Raw genomic sequence first — 20,849 nt, forward strand, 5'->3', positions numbered from 1 at the left:
CAGTCCAGTGTAAGTTCATTAAGTTCGCCCCTCCCTCGTTGTGGAGTGGACACGCACTAGCCTTTGTAAACTGAGCGGAGATTTCCCAAGCACTTCAAGCAAAACACACTGTTTTAGGTCAGATATAAAACAGATTTATTAACTGCAGAAGGAGAGATTTTAAGAGGTTATAAGGAGCAGGTGCAGAGATCAGAGTTGGCTACTTAAGAAATAAAAATATATTTGCAGTCTAATTTCTACAAATGAAACAGGATTTGAATCAGGCAGTGTCTCCCCCTGACAGATGGTACAAGCAGGTTACAGATCCTCAATACACAGACTGGACTCCATCCCAGCCTGGGACCACCCTTCCCCAGTTCAAAGCCTTTGTCCTTCAGATGTTCCTCCAGGTGTTGAGTTGTGGGGAAGAGAAGCCCTTATGTCCCTTCCCCTCGCTTATATTTTTTTCCAGTTTGCTGGAAAGATCTTTGCTGTGACCCGGGGATCAGGCAGTCCCCATTGCTCAAGCAATCTCCATTGTACCCAGTCTCTGGGATAGTGGATTCTTTCCTTGAGGGGTGCTGATGAGCTATTAACAGGTTTCAGAGTAACAGCCGTGTTAGTCTGTATTCGCAAAAAGAAAAGGAGGACTTGTGGCACCTTAGAGACTAACCAATTTATTTGAGCATGAGCTTTCGTGAGCTACAGCTCACTTCATCGGATGCTTATGCTCAGATAAATTGGTTAGTCTCTAAGGTGCCACAAGTCCTCCTTTTCTTTTTGTACCCAAGCTATCATAATTCTCTCGTAGTGGTGAATACGGGGGCTCCATGGTGCTACTTTGAGGTACAGATTGTCACCCTGTGGTTTCACTGTGGCACGGCCAGGGCCTGGAACGTGTGAGGAACAGACTGTGAACTTCCTTTCCCATGCAGAGACACTGTTTGTGGTGTCCCCGTGCCCACAGCACGGGTGACATGTTTCCTTAAACCTTCCCCATCTTTTCCTTATTTTCTTATGAGTTGTGTTTAATGAATTGTATGTGCTCTGAACTCTGTGTAATGATCAGTGGGTCAGGGAAGCATCCGGTGCAGAGAGAGTGCCCCGGAGTGGGGACACCCTCACCCTTGTCCTAAGTGACCATGACAAGACTGGGGGTTGAGCCCGCAGGAATGCGGGGCCCAGCCTTGCCAGGGTTATGAGGACTCTGCCTCACAGGAGGGAGGAAAGGGGTAAAGGGAGCGGGAGCGAAGACTCAGATCCTTTCGCCAGTCAATCCCACCGGGGCGTGTATAAGCCAGCAAAGTTCCCCACAATAGCGGGACCATTCCCCCGCTTACACTAGGAGCGGGGTCAGCGGCCGCCCTGCCCGTCCGTCCGGAGAGTGAAATGAACCGGTTCCTCCCCACAAAGCCCGGCTGTTCTGGAAACAAGCGGCTCTGCTCCGGTCACTCCCGAAGGAGCGGGACTTGGAGCCGGTCTGACTCCGGCTGTTGGCCGCCATCGCTCAGCCCCCGTTTCAATAGACAGGCTGGGTTTGTTTCCTTGTCCGGGGGTTTAACCCGAAAGCTTTGCCTTTGAACGGTTGCTGCTGGGGGTTTGCCCAGGAGCCGAGTAAAACCAGGAGCCTGTGTGATGCTGGCGAGGGAGAGTTTCCAACCCCCCTGAGCCCTCTGGGCCTGTGAGACCCTCTGCAAAGAGCAGCAGGGCTCCGGGAATTTGGGGTACGGGCCGAGAGGCGTGGGGGAGGGATTAGAGGGGAGACAGGTTGAGATCAGGGAGGAAGTGGGGACAGGAATTTGAGGGGAGACAGAAACAGGGTGGGTGGGTGGGTGTTGGACGGGAGACAGGCTGAGGTGGGGAGGTCACGGGGGGCACAACATGGGGTTTGAGGGGAGATGGGAGAGGGGAACGAGGGTTGGAGGCACGATGGGGAGATGGACCGAGACTGGTGCGGGCTGGGGGGGTTTGAGAGGAGACAGGACCGGGGCAGAGAGGATGGGGATTTGAGGGGAGATGGGATGGGGTTGGGGGGGGGCAGAGCTTTGAGGGGACATGGACCAAATCCGGGAAGGAGGTTGGAGGGGGGATGGGATAAGGACGGGGGGGAGGGGCTCCCCCTCACAGATTCGGGGTCGGCGGATGGGGCGAGCGGTTGTTTTCCTGCCAAAACTCCGGCTGAACTGGGACAGGACTAGCCATGTGCGGGAGGTGGGAGGTGGAGCGAGAAGCAGGGGATGCCCCCCCCACCCACCATAGCCATGGGGCAGATTCACCCTGAAATGCTCATGAGGGGGAACCCAGGCGCCCCTAACCACAGGGGCAGCTTCCATTTTCCCCCCTTCCCTGTCACTGCCCTGCCCCACAGCTCCTGCCCCCTCAGCCCCCTGGCTGCCAATGTTCCCCCACGTTCTCCCACCCCCTGCATTCCCCTGCCCCCCACTGCCCCTCCTAGCCCAGGTCGGCGCCATTTCCCAGAGGGCAGCCTGGCGCCAAGCCCACTGGGGACACTGGGATATGGCGGCCATCTTAACTGAGGGCGGGGGATGGGCATTTGAGGGGAAACGGGGCAGGGGACGGGGGTGTGAGACGGCATGGGCCATGGTGGGGGCAGGGTGTGCGGGAGGCAGGCTCGGCGGGATACAAAGGGGGATAGGCCAGGGGGCAGGATGGGAGATGGGGGGCAGGCAGGGGTGGGGCATGTTAGTTGTGGGTGACAGGCCATGGCGGGGGGAATGTCAAAGCAAAGGACTGGTGATGGCGAGACCATCACACCCAGGTCCTGGCTCCCAGCCCCCTGCTCTAACCACTAGACCCCACTCCCCTCCCGGAGCCGGGAATGGAGCCCCCTGACCCCCAGCTTCCTGCTGCCCTCCAGCCAGTGGTGTATAAACAAAGCCTGTGTCACGTCCCTCTCTCGGGGCCTGGCCACATAACCACTGACAGTGTCTCCTCCAGCTCGGGGACCGGGTCTCTGCAGGGGCATTAGAAGGTGCCTGGGTCTCTCCCGGCTGGTGACCCCATCACGCCCGCTCCTCTCACGGTGCCACGGCTCGTGTCACAAAACACCTCGGCATTGGAGGTTGTTCGTAACTCTGAAATATTCGCTCCTTTGAACAAAACGTTACTGCTGGTCTTTCAAAAGTTTACAGCTGAACATTGACTTCATACAACTGCACATGGACTTAGTACGGCTTCGAAACTTGACTGTGCCAAAGAAAAATGCTTTTAACCATCTTGATTTAAATGTAACAAGCACAGAAACACTTTCCTTCCCTTGTCAAATCTTTCTTTTTAAACTTCCCCTTTCTTTCTTTAGCAGTTTTTGTTTAACACAGACCTGTTCTGTATTTGCTTGTTTTTTTAAGATATCTCTGCGGCTGTCTGATTGCTCACTTCCTTTTCCAAATGAGGTGTGTGGTTGATTGGTCAGATTGTAACTCTGAGGTTTGACTTTAGTGGTCCATTGAAGATTGAAGACAAGTCCCTGTGGTCTCCTGGCTTCCAGCCCAATGCCCCTTCCCCATTGCTGCAGGATACTCTGAGGGTGACCTCTCCCCCCACCCCGCAGAGACATAGACAAGCCGGGTGCTGCATGATGCTTGACCAGGCTGATGGTCCCAGGGTTTCCTGGATTTTGCAGAGACCTCTGCTTGCTTTGGCTGCCCTAAATTTCACCTCCCACCCAGAAGTGTCCCTTTCGCAGCATCCTGTGGTCAGAGAGGGAAGCTCAGCTCAGCCCTCGGCCCCTGTGAGCTCTGCCCCAGGCCCTGAGCTGCGCAGACCCGCTGCCCCGGGGATGGGCTGAGGAAGGGACACCGGGCCTTTCACCGTGAGGGGGCTGCCTCTAATCGCTGTCCTTTTCTCTAACCACTAGACCCCACCCCCCCAACCAGAGCCAAGGAGAGAACGCAGGAGTCCTGGCTCCCAGCCCCCTCCGCCAATCACTCGACCCCACTCCCCTGCCAGACCCGGGGTATATAAATAGGGCAAGTGCCAGGCATCAGGTTCACACAGAGTTTCACTGGCAGTAGCAGAAACAGGAAGCGAGCGCCGGCTCTGGGCAGACTTCCCCTTTCGCGGATTTAACAGCTCTTCCTTTAACAACTCAGGATCTACATTTACCCTTCTGTCCAGCTCCTCCCAGGTGCCGGAAACCACGGCCCCTCCAACCGCCCACACTTATGTCCTGTCTCTGTGCCACATCACTCAGCTAAGAACAGAGTCTGCAGTGGGGTGACCAGACAGCACATGTGAAAAATCGGGATGGGGTGGGGGGTAATAGGAGCCTATACAAGAAAAAGACCCCAAAATCGGGACTGTCCCTATAAAATCAGGACATCTGCTCACCCTAGTCTGCAGCGACATGACCTGGGAAGGAGGTTGGCCAGACTTCTCCACCCTCATGCTCCAGGGCAGATGCTGGGAGCAGTCGGGTCAGGAAGGAATCTTTTCCCTGCTCCACGGGAGAAGGCCACTCCATGGGGGGCACTGTGTGTGTGTGTCGGGGGGAGAGCCCTCCTCTGCTCTAAGCTGCTGCTGCTGCAGAGAGGCTTGACCAGACCTTTGGAAAAGATCAGGGCAGCCTGGGCATCTCTTGACGCTTCCTGAGATTCCCCCTTTCCCAGCTGGTCCCCAGACTGGGCAGCTCCCATGTGGGGCTGGGAGGTGATGGAGGGTGGGGCTGGGTGTGACGAAGTGGGACTGTTCTTAATGTTTCCTCTGAATAGTGTGGGGGTGCCTCGGTTTCCCCTAGGCAGTTCTTAAGTATCTAGATGGTGAGATAAGGTTGTATGATCCTTGCAGAGCCTTAGAGGGCAGGTGTGTCCAGGAGCCTGGACACAGAGAATGGCCGACACCCTGTTTCCTGGCACCTGATGTCCTGGGCCCTTCCCCCCTGCAAGGTGAGAGCTAAAGAGTTGGAGAACAAAGGAATCCGGTGACCTCCTGGCCCAGGAAAGGGACAAAGCCCACAGGAGGAGGGCCTGGAGGGAGTTTCAGTTTGGGGCTGGCTGGAGACATGGAGTGAACGGCAGACGTGGTTGTCTGGCTCACTGCCCCCTGAACTGGACCCAGCTGAGGGGTCCGGTTCTCTGCACCTACAAGCTCTGTGTTAGACCATGTTCCTGTCGTCTAATAAACCTTCTGTTTTACTGGCTGGCTGAGAGTCACGTCTGACTGCGGAGTTGGGGGGCAGGACCCTCTGGCTTCCCCAGGACCCCACCTGGGCGGACTCGCTGTGGGAAGCGAACAGGAGGGGCAGAGGATGCTGAATGCTCCGAGGTCAGACCCAGGAAGGTGGAAGCCGTGTGAGCTGTGTGTCCTGCAGACAGTCTGCTCCCAGAAAGGAGACTGCCCCAGAGTCCTGACTGGCTTCGTGGGGAGCAGTTCCAGAGCATCGCCCGGGGACTCCGTGACAAATGGTGACAGCCGTGGGATGTACTGCACCCCATGGATGGTGCTTCCTGCAGTAAGTGCCTGGGGAGCAGTAAAACGAAGGGGGATTGACGAGGACCAGGCATGCTGAAGGCTCAGAGAGGAGTGGTTTCGGGGGGCGGTTAACCCCTGGGAGTGTGCAGTAATGGGGTCCCCCTGGGGACTGCGCTGAGCAGTCTCAGGGGTGGAGGAGTCTGCCGCTCGACCTGGCAAAGAGGTGGTGACCTCGAGAAGGGCTGGCACACTAGGGGTTCCCCCTGGAAACTGTGGGGAGCTGAGAGCACACAGGCCTGTGAGTCCACAACAACTTGGGAAGAGCGGAGTGATGGCCTGTCACTGTCTCCTTGAGAAGGACATTGTAACCCTGTGCAGAAAGAGAGCATTGAGCATTGGAAAGTTCACCAAGGCACAGTTAATCGTGCAGCTGGAGGAGGATGACCACTCTAAGGAACAGATTCCTGACCCGAAATGGGGCTATAGCAGGATCTGGGAGCAGCTGAAGTGGGAGCCAGGCATCCCCAAGACTCCTGTCCCTGACCAGATGAGGGTCTTCACGATCGGGTTCCCCACTGGGGGATCGGAGACGGACGGGATTGGAGCTGAGTCCGAGAGAGCAAGAGGACTGTGAGAGACAGCGAGAGCCCGAGAAAGAGCTGCAGAAGCAGCAGCAGCATGAACTGGTGGTGGGGGAGCGGAGAGGCCTAGGGGACCTCCCAGGGGTGAGTGGGGATAGACCCCAGGGGGCCAGTTCCGCAGGGAACCTCGAGACTAAATTGCTGCCCCTGGTTAAGGAGGCGGGGGATGTGGATGCCCACCTCACTGCCTTTGAGCAGGCTGGAGATTTGAACCAGGGGGACCCTGCGGAAAAGCCCCGGTGTCTAGCTCCCTTGCTGGGTCCCAAGGCCATAGACTCCGTCAGCCAGATGGGTGGGGAGGTGGACAGGCTCCCACTCCTGACCCCAACCTATATGTCTGTGTGGAGTTTCCTGGGGTCGGGCCCCTCGGACCCCCAGTGGGAGCGGAAGGTGATGGTCAATGGGGAGACATTCCTGGGTGGCGAGATCTGGGGACAGAGAGAACTGTGGTCAGGCCCCTGGTGGTGCAGCCTCAGATGCTGAGGGGCTGGGTGAGCTGGGTGAGGGTCCCAGGGATGAAGCCCCTCGCCCTGCCTATGGCCCAGATCCCTGTGCAGACCCAGGAGGGGTGGGGCTGGCCGGCCGTTGGGGTGCTCCAGGATACCAGCTGCGAGACCCTGTTGTGGGGTGACTGTGTCTCTTTGGGACAGGATCCAGGCCCTGCTCCTGTAACTGCCGAGGGTTTGAATTTGAATCCAGGGAACCAATCGGTGGAGAGGGAAATGGCCAGTGAAAATGCAGATGACCTGGCTGGCAGCAGGGAGGAGATGCTAGGCTCAGGCTACCTGCCTGCCTGTAACCAGACCCCTGGGGCTGGGTGGGACAGAGAGATGCTCCCTGCCCCCTTGTACACCGGAGAGGGGGCTCACGCTGGCTCTGATGCAGTGAGGAAAGCAGGGAGCTCACTGCCTACCCCACTGGGACAGCAAGGGCAGCGCTGAGCACAGTGGGAGCTGAGACCCGAGCTGAGTTGGGGGAGACACAGGCAGGGCAGGGGATCTGTTGGGAGTGGCAAGGTGCTTGGTAAGGAAAGTTTGGATGAGCCTAGGCAGCCTTGTGAGCTGATGGCTGTGTCTAGTCAGCAGGGTGGGAAGGTGAGGAGAGTGGAAGATGAGTGTCCCTGGACCTTACCTGTTAGCTGGGTGGAGAATTGGGACAGCGAAGGAAACGTGCCTGTGTCTGTCAGGGGTATTGACTTGCCTGTGGAGGGAGCTACCCTGGTCTCCAAGCAGTTGTCTGTGACCATCCCTGTGTGCTGGGACAAGGAGAATGAGATCCCAAGCTGTGTGTCTGGTAAAGGAGAAAGTGTGTCCGGCTCTTCTTTGTCTGAGGAGCAGACAGAAGGGGCCTTTCAGCCTGTGATGGTTGAGGGTCATGCAGTTGTCTCAGAGTTGGTTCTAGATTCAGCTAAAGCCCAGGAAGGGAAGGGTCCTAAGTTTGTGTCTGCTCGGGAGAATGGCCCTGTAACTAGGTCGCATCAAGTTAGTGTCTGTGTAAAATCCCCGAGACCAGACAATTCTGGTGCTTGTATTTTGCCTGTTGCTCGTGTGTGGTTGGGAAAGGGTGGAGCAACTCTGTCTAATCAGGGTGAGATCCTAGCCAGGGCACAAGGAGAGCAGAAAGGTGATTTGATTGTGTTACCTACTGTAGCAAGAAGGAAAAGATTCCTGAACTTGTGGGTGGCAAAGGGAAGGAGAATGCTTCTGACCTTTTATCTAGGAAGTCTGTCAGTTTGCCTGAAAGGGGATTGTGTAGGAATCCGCCGGATGGGCCAGAGGTAATTCTGGATGTAAGGGAGACCCAGAAAGAGTCTGTTGTTGCTCAGGAAAGTGTCCCTCTAGAGCAAGCCCAAGGTAAAGAGGGTAAGAGCAGAATTTCTGTGAGGGGTGAATTGTTGCACAGAAAAGCCCCTAGGGAAAGGAATCCTCATGGAGCCTTTGCAAGCAGTTTACTGCAACTGAAGGGTGTGAAAGTGATTTAATCAAGAAAGTTTCAGTTCCTAACAGCCAGAAATTTTCTGTTGTGAATGGATCCACTGACTTTCCTGTTGAAGGATCCAGTGTGGATAGCTTTGAGAAGATCTCAGATGGAGTGAAAGCTGTTAAGAAAGTTAAACAGTCCTATAACCAAGGGGCTGTGTTTGGCCCGCTTGTTGGGGAGAAGACCCAATCCCAGTTTGACCCCCTGGGGTTTTTGGGGTGGCCAAAGGGCACGGGCCACATAAACCTTCCCACAGGTGGCCTGCGAGTGCTATCGATCACCTCCAACCTAAGGGAGGGCGTGAAACTGGAAGGGCCCGGTGTAACTCCCACCAAGGAATGGGAGAGATGCTGGGTCATCCATGGGAACGTTGGTGGCTTCGAACTTCCGCAGGTGACCGGCTAAAGTGACCCCACTCAGTTTGATCTCGAAGGGGGGAGAGATGTGACGTAGTGGGACTGTTCTTAATGTTTCCTCTGAATAGTGTGGGGGTGCCTCAGTTTCCCCTAGCCAGTTCTTAAGTATCTAGGGGGTGGGGTAAGGGTGTATGATCCTTGCAGAGCCCTAGAGGGCAGGTGTGTGCAGGGGTCTAGACACAGAGAATGGCCGACACACTGTTTCCTGGCAGCGGATGGCCTGGCCCTTCCCCCCTGCAAGGTGAGAGCTAAAGGGTTGGAGAACAGAGGAATCAGGTGACCTCCTGGCCCAGGAAAGGGACAAAGCCCAGAGGAGGAGGGGCTGGAGGGAGTTTCAGTTTGGGGCTGGCTGGGACAGGGAGTGAAGGGCAGACGTGGTTGTCTGGCTCACTGCCCCCCAAGATGGACCCAGCTGAGGGGTCCGGTTCTCTGCACCTACAAGCTCTGTTTTAGATCATGTTCCTGTTGTCTAATAAACCTCTGTTTTACTGGCTGGCTGAGAGTCAGGTCTGACTGCGCAGTTGGGGGGCAGGACCCTCTGGCTTCCCCAGGACCCCGCCTGGGCGGACTCGCTGTGGGAAGTGCACGGAGGGGCAGAGGATGCTGAATGCTCCGAGGTCAGAGCCAAGAAGATGGAAGCTGTGTGAGCTGTGTGTCCTGCAGACAGGCTGCTCACAGAAAGGAGACTTCCCCAGAATCCTGACTGGCTTCGTGGGGAGCAGTTCCAGAGCATCGCCCAGGGACTCCGTGACACTGGGCACCTGCAGGAGGGGATGTGGTTTGCTGGGCGTGGCAGGGAGCTGGTTTTGCTCTGACCGCGGTAGAGTTGGGCTGGAGATTGCAGAGAAACCATCTGATGGGAAGAAAGGAGCTGAGCGCATCACGGGCTTCCTGGGGCTGCAGCCCCCGGCGCAGTTCCTCATTCCACTCGCACTCGGGCCTCAGACTCAGTGGAGCTGGACTCCAGGCCGTTGGTGGCAGCGCTGAGGGGCCCCCAACTGCCCCCATCATGGCATCTGCTCTCACTGTCCTCTTCCTCAGTGAGTATCGGAAACAGCCAGGGTGTGTGCCCATGGGGGGGATCTCAGACCAGGGGGTGTGTCCACGGGAGTGGGGTCTGAGAACAGGGCATGTGTCCATGGCTGGGATCAGAGACCAGGGCATGTGTCCATGGTGGGGTATCAGAGACCAGGGCGTGTGCTCATGCAGGGAGGATCTGAGACCAGGGTGTAGGATCCAGTTGCTCTGGGATCTGATCACTAATCTCCTCTCCTCTCCAGGCTGCTGGCTGGCTGGGCACAGCGAGGTGTCGGGAGGTGAGTATCAGTGTATGGGGAGGACGGTAACATCAAGGATGGGGGATGGGATGCATGGGGTGGGAAAAAGAGGATCTGAGCCTTGAACCTTCCCCAAAACTGAACCCAAACTCCCTCTGTGAACTCAGACCCATCCCCGTTCTTCTGTGCCCCCCTCCCCTCCGCTCGCATGGAGTAACTAGGAGCCGAATCTGGCTCCCGGGGTCTGACGAAGCAGACGGAAACAATGTCCTGCCCCCGACAGGATGTGAGGATTAGGGAGGACAGCACATGGATTTATTTCAGCTCATACAAATGCTAACAGGTCCAGTCATAGAATCATAGAATATCAGGGTTGGAAGGGACCTCAGGAGGTCATCTAGTCCAACCCCTTGCTCAAAGCAAGACCAATCCTCAACTAAATCATTTCAGCCAGGGCTTTGTCAAGCCTGACCTTAAAAATATGTAAGGAAGGAGATTCCACCACCTCCCTAGGTAACGCATTCCAGTGTTTCGCCACCCTCCTAGTGAAAAAGTTTTTCCTAATATCCAACCTAAACCTCCCCCACTGCAACTTGAGACCATTACTCCTTGTTCTGTCATCTGCCACCCCTGAGAACAGTCTAGAGCCATCTGTCACGAAGAGTGGGGGAGTCCAGGTCCTGCACCCTTCTTCCTGGGATTCACTGAGACTCTCAGCCAGCCAGTAAAACAGAAGGTTTATTGGACAACAGAAACACAGTCCAAAACAGAACTTGTGGGTACACCCAGGACCCCTCAGTCAAGTCCTTCTGGGGGAGCAGGGAGCTTAGACCCCAGCCCTGGGGTTCCCTGTGTTCCTCCACCCAGCCCCAAACTGAAACTAAACCCTCCCAGCAAGTTCCCTGCTGCAGCCTCCGTCCACATTCCCGGGCAGAGGTGTTACCTCCCCCTCCCCCTCCTGTCTCAGGTTACAGGCTCTCAGGTCTCCCATCCCCAGGGCACATTCCCAGGTCAACACTCCCCCCTCCCTGCTGCGTCACATCCTCACACCATCCTCTTTGGAACCCCCTTTCAGGTAGTTAAAAGCAGCTATCAAATCCCCCCTCATTCTTCTCTTCTGCAGACTAAACAATCCCAGTTCCCTCAGCCTCTCCTCATAAGTCATGAGTTCCAGTCCCCTAATCATTTTTGTTGCCCTCCGCTGGACTCTTTCCAATTTTTCCACATCCTTCCTGTAGTGTGGGGCCCAAAACTGGACACAGTACTCCAGATGAGGCCTCACCAATGTCGAATAGAGGGGAGCGATCATGTCCCCTGATTTGCCAGGAGTGCCCCTACTTATACATCCCAAAATGCCATTGGCCTTCTTGGCAACAAGGGCACACTGTTGACTCATATCCAACTTCTCGTCCACTGTAACCCCTAGGTCCTTTTCTGCAGAACTGCTGCCGAGCCATTCAGTCCCTAGTCTGTAGCGGTGCATGGGATTCTTCCTTGCTAAGTGCAGGACTCTGCACTTGTCCTTGTTGAACCTCATCAGATTTCTTTTGGCCCAATCCCCTAATTTGTCTAGGACCCTCTGTATCCTATCCCTATCCTCCAGCGTATCTACCTCTCCTCCCGGTTTAGTGTCATGGGCTCTAGATGTCCAGGGGCTCTAGATCCCCTCGGAGAACTGAAATGTACATGGTCAGTGCAGCCATGGGGAGAATCCCCCAGATCCACCCCCAGACCTACATCCACCCCTAGACCCACATCCACCACTCACAGCCTCCTTCCCCCACCCCGTTCCCAAGGCCTGGTGCAACGTGGGTCTTGTGTGACTCCCACCAGCCATATGGAGTTACTGGCGGGTTTCCCAGCAAGGGGGGAGAAGCAGCCAATGGAGATCTGGGGCAGAGGAAGGGGGGATCCCTGCCCCCAAGGGGAGCTGCAGACCTTGGGGGGCTTTTCCCAGGTAACACATCAGTTATGGGGTGATGGGCGGAGCTGAAGGTTATAAACCTCAGTGTATAGTAGAGACTTGCACAGTCCCCTACAAGTCAGGGGTGGTGCTGTGCACAGAACCCAGCAGTCCTGGCCCCCATCCTCCCTGCTCTCCCCACTAGACCCCACTCCCCTCCTAGAACCAGGGAGAGACCCCAGAGTCTGACCCTGTCCTGAGGCCGCGTGGTGAGGACGGGCCCCAGGACTGGGTGACGGGGCCTGCGTCTCACAGCCTGTCTGCTTCCCCCTGCAGAGCCCAGCTACCCCAAACCCAGCATCTCCCTGAGCCCCAGCTGGGGGGTCTCCCTGGGGGGAGCCGTGGCCATCTGGTGTCGGGGGCAGCACCGGGACATGCAGTTCATGCTGAATAAAGAGGGACGCCATTTCCCGCCTGTGGATCCAAACGGGTTGGAGGCTGTGTTTCCCATCAGCAACGTGCGCCGGGAGGACGGCGGGAGCTACAACTGCTCCTATCACAGCAGATCGGAGCCGTTTGCCATGTCGTCCCCCAGCGACCCCGTGGAGCTGGTGGTGAGAGGTGAGGGGCCCGGCTTGGCGTCCCCGTTCCCAGCCCCAAGCCCAGCCAGACCCTCACGGGGGCCAACGGGCCACTGAGAGCCAGGCTCTGCCCCAGGCCCAGCTGCAGGGATGCTTGGCCGGAGCGGGGACGGAGTCAGCGATGGGGGGTTGCCCAGCCTGGGGGGGAGCAGCATCCCCTGGAGACTCGGGGCCGGGAGGCTACTTTAACACTGCCCTGTGTGCGTAGGAACTGTGAGTGGCGATTTAATCCTATGATGGCATCCCCTCTGTTCTCCAGGCCCCAGCCGGAGCTGATTCAGGCAGGGGGGCTGCAGGAGAAGCGGTGGCCTGGTGGACACGGTGCTGGGCAGGGACCCAGGAGATCTGGCCCAGCTCCTGGCGCAGCCACAGACTCTGTGTGACGGGAGCACATTGCGGTTTTCAAAAGTGTCCTTCCTTGTGTGGGGGCCTCAATCTTGGAGACCTCTGCAAACGCTGGCCTCAGTAACGCTGGATCCCTTGTGTTGGGGGTGCATGTAGGGCCCCCGCCATGATCAGGACCCCGTTGTGCCAGGCGCTGCATAAACAGAGTGAAGAGACAGTCCCTGTCCCAGGGAGCTCACTAAGGAAAGTGAACAAGTCTGTTCCTCAGTTTCCCCCTGTGTAGAATGGGGATAAAGACCCCCCCCCCTCCCCACTCCTTGGGGGAGCTGACTCCCTTCCTGTGTGGAGCTCAGGTCCTGTGGTGCCGGGCGCCAGAGACCAGCCGTGAGTCGCTCTGTGTTCAGGGCAGGCCGGACACAGTGAATGAGGCAGGGGCCACACATGGGAACCACAGTTCGGTGTCTGTGGGGCCAGGAGCCCAGCTCGCAGGGCCGGGATTCTGGGTTGGGGGGAACTCGGATCTGGGAGAGAATCTCTGCTCGGGGGTCCCTGGATCTGCCCGTGCCTGGGGCCGACCAGGAAGGACGGGGCTGGGTGGGTGCCCGGGTCTGGCTCCCACAGCCTGTCTCCTGTGCGCAGATCCCAGCTTACCCAGACCCTCCATCTCTCTGAGCCCCACTGGGGTCACCCCCCCAGGGGCAAACGTCACCATCCGGTGTCAGGGGCAGCGCCGGGACGTGAGGTTCTTCCTGCACAAGGCTGGAGACCTGAACCCGCCGCGACACATGGACCCTGCTGGGGACGGGGCCGAGTTCCACATCCCCACCGTGGGGCGGGAGCACAGAGGGAGCTACAGCTGCAGCTACCGGCCCCGATCAGAGCCCTTCGTCTCCTCGCAGCCCAGCCACCCCGAGCAGCTGGTGGTAGCAGGTAAGGGGCCCGGCCCGGCGTCCCCGCTGCCAGCCCACACCCAGCCGGAGAGGGGGACTCTCCACCGATAGGACGGTCAGAGCCAGGCTCTGCCCTGAGCCCTGGCCCCAGCAGAGGGGACGCCTGGCCAGGGAGTGGGGACGGAGTCACTGGGGGGTTCCCCAGCCAGGGGGAGCAGCGGCAGATGGAGATTTGGGGCTTGGGGGGCGAGGTTTCCTGCCCCCTGGACCAGCTGCAGAGAAGGGGGCTTTTCCCAGGGGGATGGTCCCCAGGGTTGCTCCCGTTTTGGGGACCCATAAAGGAGTTGCGGCCCCGGGGGGGGGGGGTAGTGACTCTGGGTGGTTGGGGTCCAGATATCAGGGGAGGGGCAGCCCCTGCCCCTCACTCACCACCAGACCCCCAGCTCCCCCGAAGCCTCCTGCCCTGCAGGTCGCTACCTGGAATTTGCTGGGGGATGCCAGGGGAGGGACAGGCTCTGGGGGGCTGGGCTGTGAAATTGGGCCCAGCTGGTGCCAGAGTCCTGGGGCAATAACCCCCCATCATTGGGCCACATGACATCCCCCTGGCAATAGGAGTGAGCATTACCCAGAATTCCTTCTGTTCTTGCTTCCCCTCCCCCCACTGGGGCTCAGGGGATCCCCTGACCCTCCCCCCAATAGATGTTCTGCCGCCTTCGGCTACGCCCTGGTCCCCAGGGCCCTGGGCACTGCCCGAGTGTGGGGGGCAGCGGGTGACATCCCAGCCTCCCCCCGTGCACTGCCTGCTGTGTGTGTCAGCAGCCGAGATACCCCGGGGATGGGCTCACTGCACAGCAGACAGGCTGGGGCAGAGGCACCTGTGGGGGTGGACAGAGGGGTCCTATGGGGACAGGGAGCTGGGGTGGTTCCCTGTTGTGGGGGGCTAAGACCCTGAGGGTCCGATTGTCCCCATCCCCTGGCCTGGTCCTGGGGTGCCGGGTGCTTCGGGGGCAGTTCGTCCTCCTGGGAGCCCCCTTCACCTGGGAAGCCGAGGCTCAGGGCCCCTGGGGCAGCAGGACGTGGCCTCCCCTGAGGGGGTCCAGCCCCGGGGAGGCCCCAGAGCCGCAGCGCTTGGGAGACCCCCAGAGGGGGGCTGGGCTGGACCTGCTTGATGGGGTGAAGGTTGGGGGCTCCACTCCCGGGGCAGCGCCAGCTGTTGATCTCCCCATCCGACCCACTGAGTGACTCTTCCCTTCCCCCCACAGCAGTCCCCTCAGGGCGACCGGATTTCACCCACGCCAACATCGCCCGCCTGGTGCTGAGCGCCGTGATCCTGCTCGTCCTGGGGCTGATCCTGGCCGAGACCTATTACAGCCCCCCAAGGGAGGTGCCCTAGGGGAGGTGCCCCCCGCTTCTGTGCCCCTTGCTCCCCCCAGGGGCTGGGCCCCGGGCAACACGGGCCCCTCTAACCCGCCACCTCTCTGCACCCCCAGGAGCCTGGATCTGGCCGCACAGAGAAGAGAATCTCCCCGGGGGACGAACCGCTTCCCCTCCGGGGGCTGAGACACCGGCATAAACCCCCCTGCCCCCCAACACCCCTGCCTCAGAGAATCCCCCTGCAAACAGCTCCCGACCTGACAGCAGCTCCCCAGGATTGAACCCCCGATGCCGCGAGCAGCAGCCCCTGCGGTACCAGCTAGAGGAGCCGCCCCTGGGCTTGGCATGTTGGGCTTCCCACGGAGCAGCCCCTGGAAGGTGCCAGGGTCCCACTTGCTGGCCAGGGCTGTCAGTGGAGGGAGGGGCAGTAGCCGGGCTCGGCATGGGGAGGGCTTCACCTGCCTCTGCAGGGAGCCCGGGGCACTGGGGGGGCGGGGGGGGGGGGGGGGGCTCGATAACTAACCCCTTCCTGGCCGGATTCCCAGTGCTGCCCGCTCCCTTTCCTTAGGGCCAGGCACCTGGCATTTCACAGCCACGATCACACCACCCACCTGCCACCTGCCCCTTCGCAGCCAGCTCCTGCCTGGGGGTCCCCGTCGTGCACCACAGAATCCCAGCCCCCCAACCCCTCTTCTCTCCCCTCTTTCTCCCTAGACCTCCCCTGCCCTGTATTTCTATTGTACAAACCCCCAGAGCTTCCCTCTCCTCTGCCCCCCAAATCTCCCCACCCCAGGGGGGGCTGTGATACCGGAGCCTCCCAATGTCCCCCCCGTGGTGGGTTCAGCCGACGAGGGCGAGTGAGAAGTTCAGGCAGCCTCACGAGAACCTGGACGAATGAACGTTGGGGGGAAAGTCGGCGAGACACAAAGACGGGATTAGTCCAACCCGACCGGCCGCCGGACGGACCCCACGGGCCGGGCTGGGGCCCGCCTGGGACACAGGAGAAATGGGGGGGCAGAAATCTGTGACCCGAAATTGGGGTGTCAGAAACGAGGCCTCATTGGTGGATAAAATATTGTGGGGACGGGCTGTGCCGCCCACCTCCCTTTGGGGCCTTAAAGAAAGAGACTCGCTTCGCCCTCCCGGCTGCCACCCCCCGTCTCCTGGGCCCCCCGGGCCGTCCGGACCCTGCTCCACGGAGACGTCCTGAGCAGAGCGGCCGGAGAGAGGGACCCCGACGCCATCGCCCCTCCCCCGGCTGAACCCCCAACCCGAGAGGAAACGGGGTCGGACTTTCACAGCAGCCGCGGCGACGCCAGGTCCAGCCCAGCTCCACCGGCTCCTCTGCCCCCCAGGACAGTCGCTAGCGTCTCCGGGGCCAGCGGGGAGACGCCCAAACCCGGGGGATTTTCCGGCTAGAGACTCGCTCCAGAGAACGGGGCCGGGGCCGGGGCTGGAACAAACCCCTCGTTTCACACGGCGCCTGCCACGGCTCCCTGGTTCCTGCTCTGCTGGGTCTGTCACAGCCGGTCCCAGGGGTCACTGGGGGGTTTGCCGTGGGGCTGAGCAGGCTGCAGGGTCTGGACCCTGCCCCCGGCCCATGTTTAACCCTGTTCAGTGTGGGGCAGGGGCTGGGGTGTGTTCGCGCCTTGGGCCCTCTATTGCGTCTCAGTGAACACAACAGGGCACACTGGGGGCCCCCAGGGGGGGAGCCGGGAGTTTGGGGGAAGTAGATAGGGGGTGTCGGGAGGGGGGCTGAGGGGACAGAGGCCGGATGGGGGACAGGAGTTTGAGGGCAGACAGGGCCCCCACCCAGAAGGTCAGAGCCGGGGGGGCAGGATTGTTTGGGGCTGTGAGGGGGGAGGGGCTGACGGTGCCCCCCAGGAGGGAGGTGCGATTTCTATGCCTTAGCAGGCTCCTCTCTCGCTTCCCCCTTCTACTCCTGCCCCCTCAGTCCTGGGTCACCCACTTTCTGGCCCCTCAGTCTCCTGACCCCCACAGCACCCTACAGCCCCCTCTGCCCCACATTCCCTGCCCCATAAAGGCCCCCCATACCTTCCCCTCCCCTCCTCCTCCCCCCACCCCTCTATATACTCCTGCCCCACCCACATTTCCAGCCCCCCAATAACCTTTCCTGACCCCCCTTCTCTGCTCCCCACACTTTGCCATGTAGCCCCCCCACCCACAGTGGGTCTGAGCTGGGAGTGGGGGGCAGGATTGTTTCCAGCCAAAACCCCTGCGGAGCTGGGAGGGAGAGATGATGGGGGCCCCCGCCATGGCCATGGGGAAGGTTCAGCCTGGAATACACATGGGGGGACCCCAAATCCCCCCTCCTCTGTCACTGTCTTGCCCCAGCCTCCCCTCAGTCTCAGCCCCCCTTTCCTTCCTCCTCCCCCCACAGTCTTCTTCCCTCCCTCCCCCTGCCCGACACGCTGCCTAGCCTATAATGGCCCCCACGTCCCCTCAGCCTCCCTCCCTGATCGGGTCAGGTGGGGCGGGATATGGGGGCTTTGGGGTGTTACGCTTATAAGAAGCACAAAGGATCTTTTTCAGGGGAAAAGGCAATACGCTGCTTTTACTGAAGAGACAACAATTAGCATATGCATTCAATCATACCCCCCCCGCACACACACACACTGTCCCGCCAGTCGATGTTATAGTTACCAGTCCAGAGTCCGGATCAAGCTAGTGGCCAGCTTGGTTGATCATGGGTAGGGAGGAGCCGGGTTCTGTCGGTGGTGACATGATGCTCCTGGGAAGTCTTGGCAGGACGAACCCAAAGTTTCACGGCAAGGCCCCCTGTTTTTATCGTGATTTTCCTTCATTGGGACCAATGCGTTTTGCACCGTCACGCTGTAATCAATTGTTGTTTGATGAGTGCTTGTTTTCTTAAATTGTCCTTCTCATCCTTTATCTTGTTCTTTCATCAGTCTCTCAGGGAGTTACCCCAGGCTGGTTTTGATCACAGCTATCTTGTCCCCATTGATAGGTGCCTGTCTCATCTTTAGAGTCGTCAATCTGCCCTCCTCTGACATTTCAATAGGGGCGTGTTGCAGCCTCCTGGCGCCCTTGCGTCTGTCTCCGGTTCCTCCCTAGACCATCTCGTTCAGCGGTGGCCTTCACACTTATCTCTTAACACACATTCCTCATTCACACACAAAACACAGAACATTTTGAACAGGAACATCAAGTTGCAAAGCAAAAGAAAACAATCACGGCATTTTTTAACGTATTTTAAAATGCGAAAGCCCCAACAAAGTGGTGACCCTCAAAGGTCTATTACGGCTTTGAAATCGGCCCAGACACAGATACCGTCTGATGCATCTCTACCGATTGGCCCATTAGGCCCGTTCCTTTCTGCTATTCAAAAAGGGTGGCTGGCAGGATATGGTCAAATCATACCCCACTACATTTAATACAGGCTACGTTATTATTCTTTATCCATCATTCTAAATGGTATAAAATACAAACATAAAATCCTACTACCACATGTCCCCCTTTTGACCCCTCAAGAACAATTCTTGAGTGGGTCATATTTTATCCAGTTGTGTCATCGCAATGTACTGAGAGACAGTTTGAGCTTGTGCGTGTAATGTAACAAACTTTGTCCAACAGCACATACAACACATCGCTAGCAAGCAAACACAGGACACTATTAACACAACTCGTAATGGGTGACACGTAATAGACAATATGCCCTTAGAGGTCGGGGACCAGCCTGTAAAAACATCGTACCGATGACAGGCTGTCGGCTCTTTTTCAGACTTAGCAATTTTTAGCATGTCTCCACTGGCATGTAATATTTGAATGATAACGCTTCCCTGTATCCCTCTGTGTCTGTTTTTCTAGTTTGTCCCTTACACATGTTCCCAAGGATGTGTCTTTGCTGCGCGGTTCTGGGGTGACAGGTGAGGACAAGCACACCCATTTCTGAGGGCTGCATTCCCTACACCCTCGGGTGTCCAATAATTGCTCCTCTTTCCCAGCCCACTGACCCATAACCCAGGGTAGCCAAAAGGATCCCATGGTCAGTTTTGGGAGCTGGCTCACTTTCCATATTTCTGTCTCCACAGACTGTGGGTGAGCAATTTTAACAATAATTTCTCCTAATAACAAATCAGACTTAACCATGCTGGAAACATATTGCGTCCATTCATATTTGTAGGTGTCGAACAAGGACCTCTTCTGTTGTTTGAAAAGATGCGTTAACACCCGAACATTCCCAGATATTGCCCAAAACAGTTCGTGTTCAAGTGAGGCTAACCTAAGAATTTGCATCTCAGTGTATCCCATGGCCAAGGCAGTTTTATTCCCTACTTCTCTTTGTTGTTTATACAGCAGCCAGGAGGTGGTGTTCAGCCACCACCACATAGTCCATGTTGCTTTTAGGTTTCCCGGACCTATTTGTACCAGATCCACAATAGTATCTGCCTGCTTGTGAATGAGACTATCTTGCAGTTGTGACAAGAAACTTATCTTATTCTTAATTACCTGCAGGTCCACAGTGTTCATTATTCCTACTCCAAATCCAACTCCTCCTAATATGGTGTCTACTACATCTTGTTTTGATCGGCCATTGGAGTGTTGATGTGTTTTTAACCAGGCCGTTGAAATAGGAAGGGAGTAGGGTGAACATTTGGGCTCCAATTTAGACACGCTCAGCTGAGTCCAATCCATACCCATTTTCATTTTTACTAATAGTGGATTTAACAAGACTTTTACTGGATCACTTTGAGTCACAAACAACTTTGGTTTTTTTTATCTTAATTGGGGTACCTCTTTCGAATGCATAGTCTCTAGTCCAGGTTCTGGTGCATGCGTCTGGGAACCATAGGTTCAATTCACTTCGGGGTATTGGACAGGATCCCATAATAACTGTTAGTATTGTTCCTATCTGAACAGGTTCATCCCACTGATATGGTAATCGTGGGAAACTGGAACTCCAGGTGGTATCCCCCTAGGGACCCTCTATTTTAAACCCTATTTCCCAGTGGTTTGGTATTCTTGTGGTGTTTGTAAGGTGAACCTTAAGTTCACGTTGGTATTTCCCAGGGTTTTAAGATTTGGCTAGTGTTTTTATTTACCATTCCATGAGGATCACCGGATCACGGGTAGGAATCCATGATTGGTTGGCGGGGAGTGAATTATTCCTTAAAGATTGGCTTATAAGGAGGGCTGCATCTTCTCCCATGTTCGCTCGAATTATCTGGGCGCTAAAAGTTCCCAGAAGCCGGTACAGCCAGACCTTACACTGGAGTCTCATTTTCTGTGGATTAAAGTTGTGGTGGTTAAGCAGTGCCCCGTGCTCACGTTCCGGGATGTCCTTTTCTGCAAAGAATTCAAACGTCGTTATGTAGGTAAACAATGTAATTTGTGAAACATGGACCCATTTCAGTTTTCCATCTTTTTCAATGCAGTATACCCATGGGCTAAGGCGGTCCACTATGGAGTAAGGGCCTATCCATTTTGATTCCATTGAGTGACGCCTTTTCCCCATTTTAAGGTATATGACGTGGTCCCCTGTTTCCCACAGGGCCTTTGTTTCTGAATTTTGTTGTTCATGTTTTCAATGGCCTGATTAACCCTTTACGGTTTTATCTTCTTGTACCTGTTTAAGCCATTGAAAATAGTCATGCCGGGTTATATTAGAGCTCTCATCTTGACCCTGTACCAGGTAACTAGGATCCATCATTAGGCGCATTGGATGTACAAAAAGAATTTGGAAGGGTTGAATTTTTGTCCTTAGTCTATTACTGCTGTGGATGGCAGCCAAAACCAGAGGCAGTTTATCTGGCCAGTCTTTCCTTGTGTGATTTACTACCTTCCGGAGTGCTTCCTGAATAGTGCGGTTCATGCACTTTACTTGGCCTGAGGCCGGTATGGTACATGGCGTTTTTGTTTAATTCCCAAGGCTTGTATCACTGTTGTAAAAATTCCTCCTACAAAGGCTCCCCCATTGTCAGAATCTATTAT

The 20,849-nt window shown here is 56.9% G+C and overlaps 3 protein-coding genes and 1 long non-coding RNA gene across 9 annotated transcripts in view; 1 reads left to right on the plus strand and 3 right to left on the minus strand.

Moving 5' to 3' along the window:
• Positions 1-14,910, plus strand: part of LOC119564877 (immunoglobulin superfamily member 1-like) — a 967,916-nt gene extending 953,006 nt beyond the window's left edge. The window contains exons 14-16 of the mRNA XM_043534610.1: positions 11,963-12,247; positions 13,252-13,542; positions 14,765-14,910. Coding sequence (XP_043390545.1) covers positions 11,963-12,247; positions 13,252-13,542; positions 14,765-14,895 — 707 coding nt within the window. The 3' untranslated portion in view covers positions 14,896-14,910. The remainder of the gene's footprint in view (positions 1-11,962; positions 12,248-13,251; positions 13,543-14,764) is intronic.
• Positions 1-20,849, minus strand: part of LOC119564866 (immunoglobulin superfamily member 1) — a 999,687-nt gene that overhangs the window by 741,772 nt on the left and 237,066 nt on the right. The window lies entirely within an intron of this gene.
• LOC119564865 (immunoglobulin superfamily member 1) overlaps positions 1-20,849 on the minus strand; it is a 798,058-nt gene that overhangs the window by 599,022 nt on the left and 178,187 nt on the right. The gene's annotated exons all lie outside the window — the stretch shown is intronic.
• LOC122463653 overlaps positions 1-20,849 on the minus strand; it is a 33,854-nt gene that overhangs the window by 3,740 nt on the left and 9,265 nt on the right. Inside the window, exon 2 of the long non-coding RNA XR_006287226.1 lies at positions 15,665-15,675. This is a non-coding gene — a long non-coding RNA (uncharacterized LOC122463653). The remainder of the gene's footprint in view (positions 1-15,664; positions 15,676-20,849) is intronic.

This window comes from Chelonia mydas, chromosome 23 (genome assembly GCF_015237465.2).
Source record: "Chelonia mydas isolate rCheMyd1 chromosome 23, rCheMyd1.pri.v2, whole genome shotgun sequence".
Classification (NCBI taxonomy): domain Eukaryota; kingdom Metazoa; phylum Chordata; order Testudines; family Cheloniidae; genus Chelonia; species Chelonia mydas.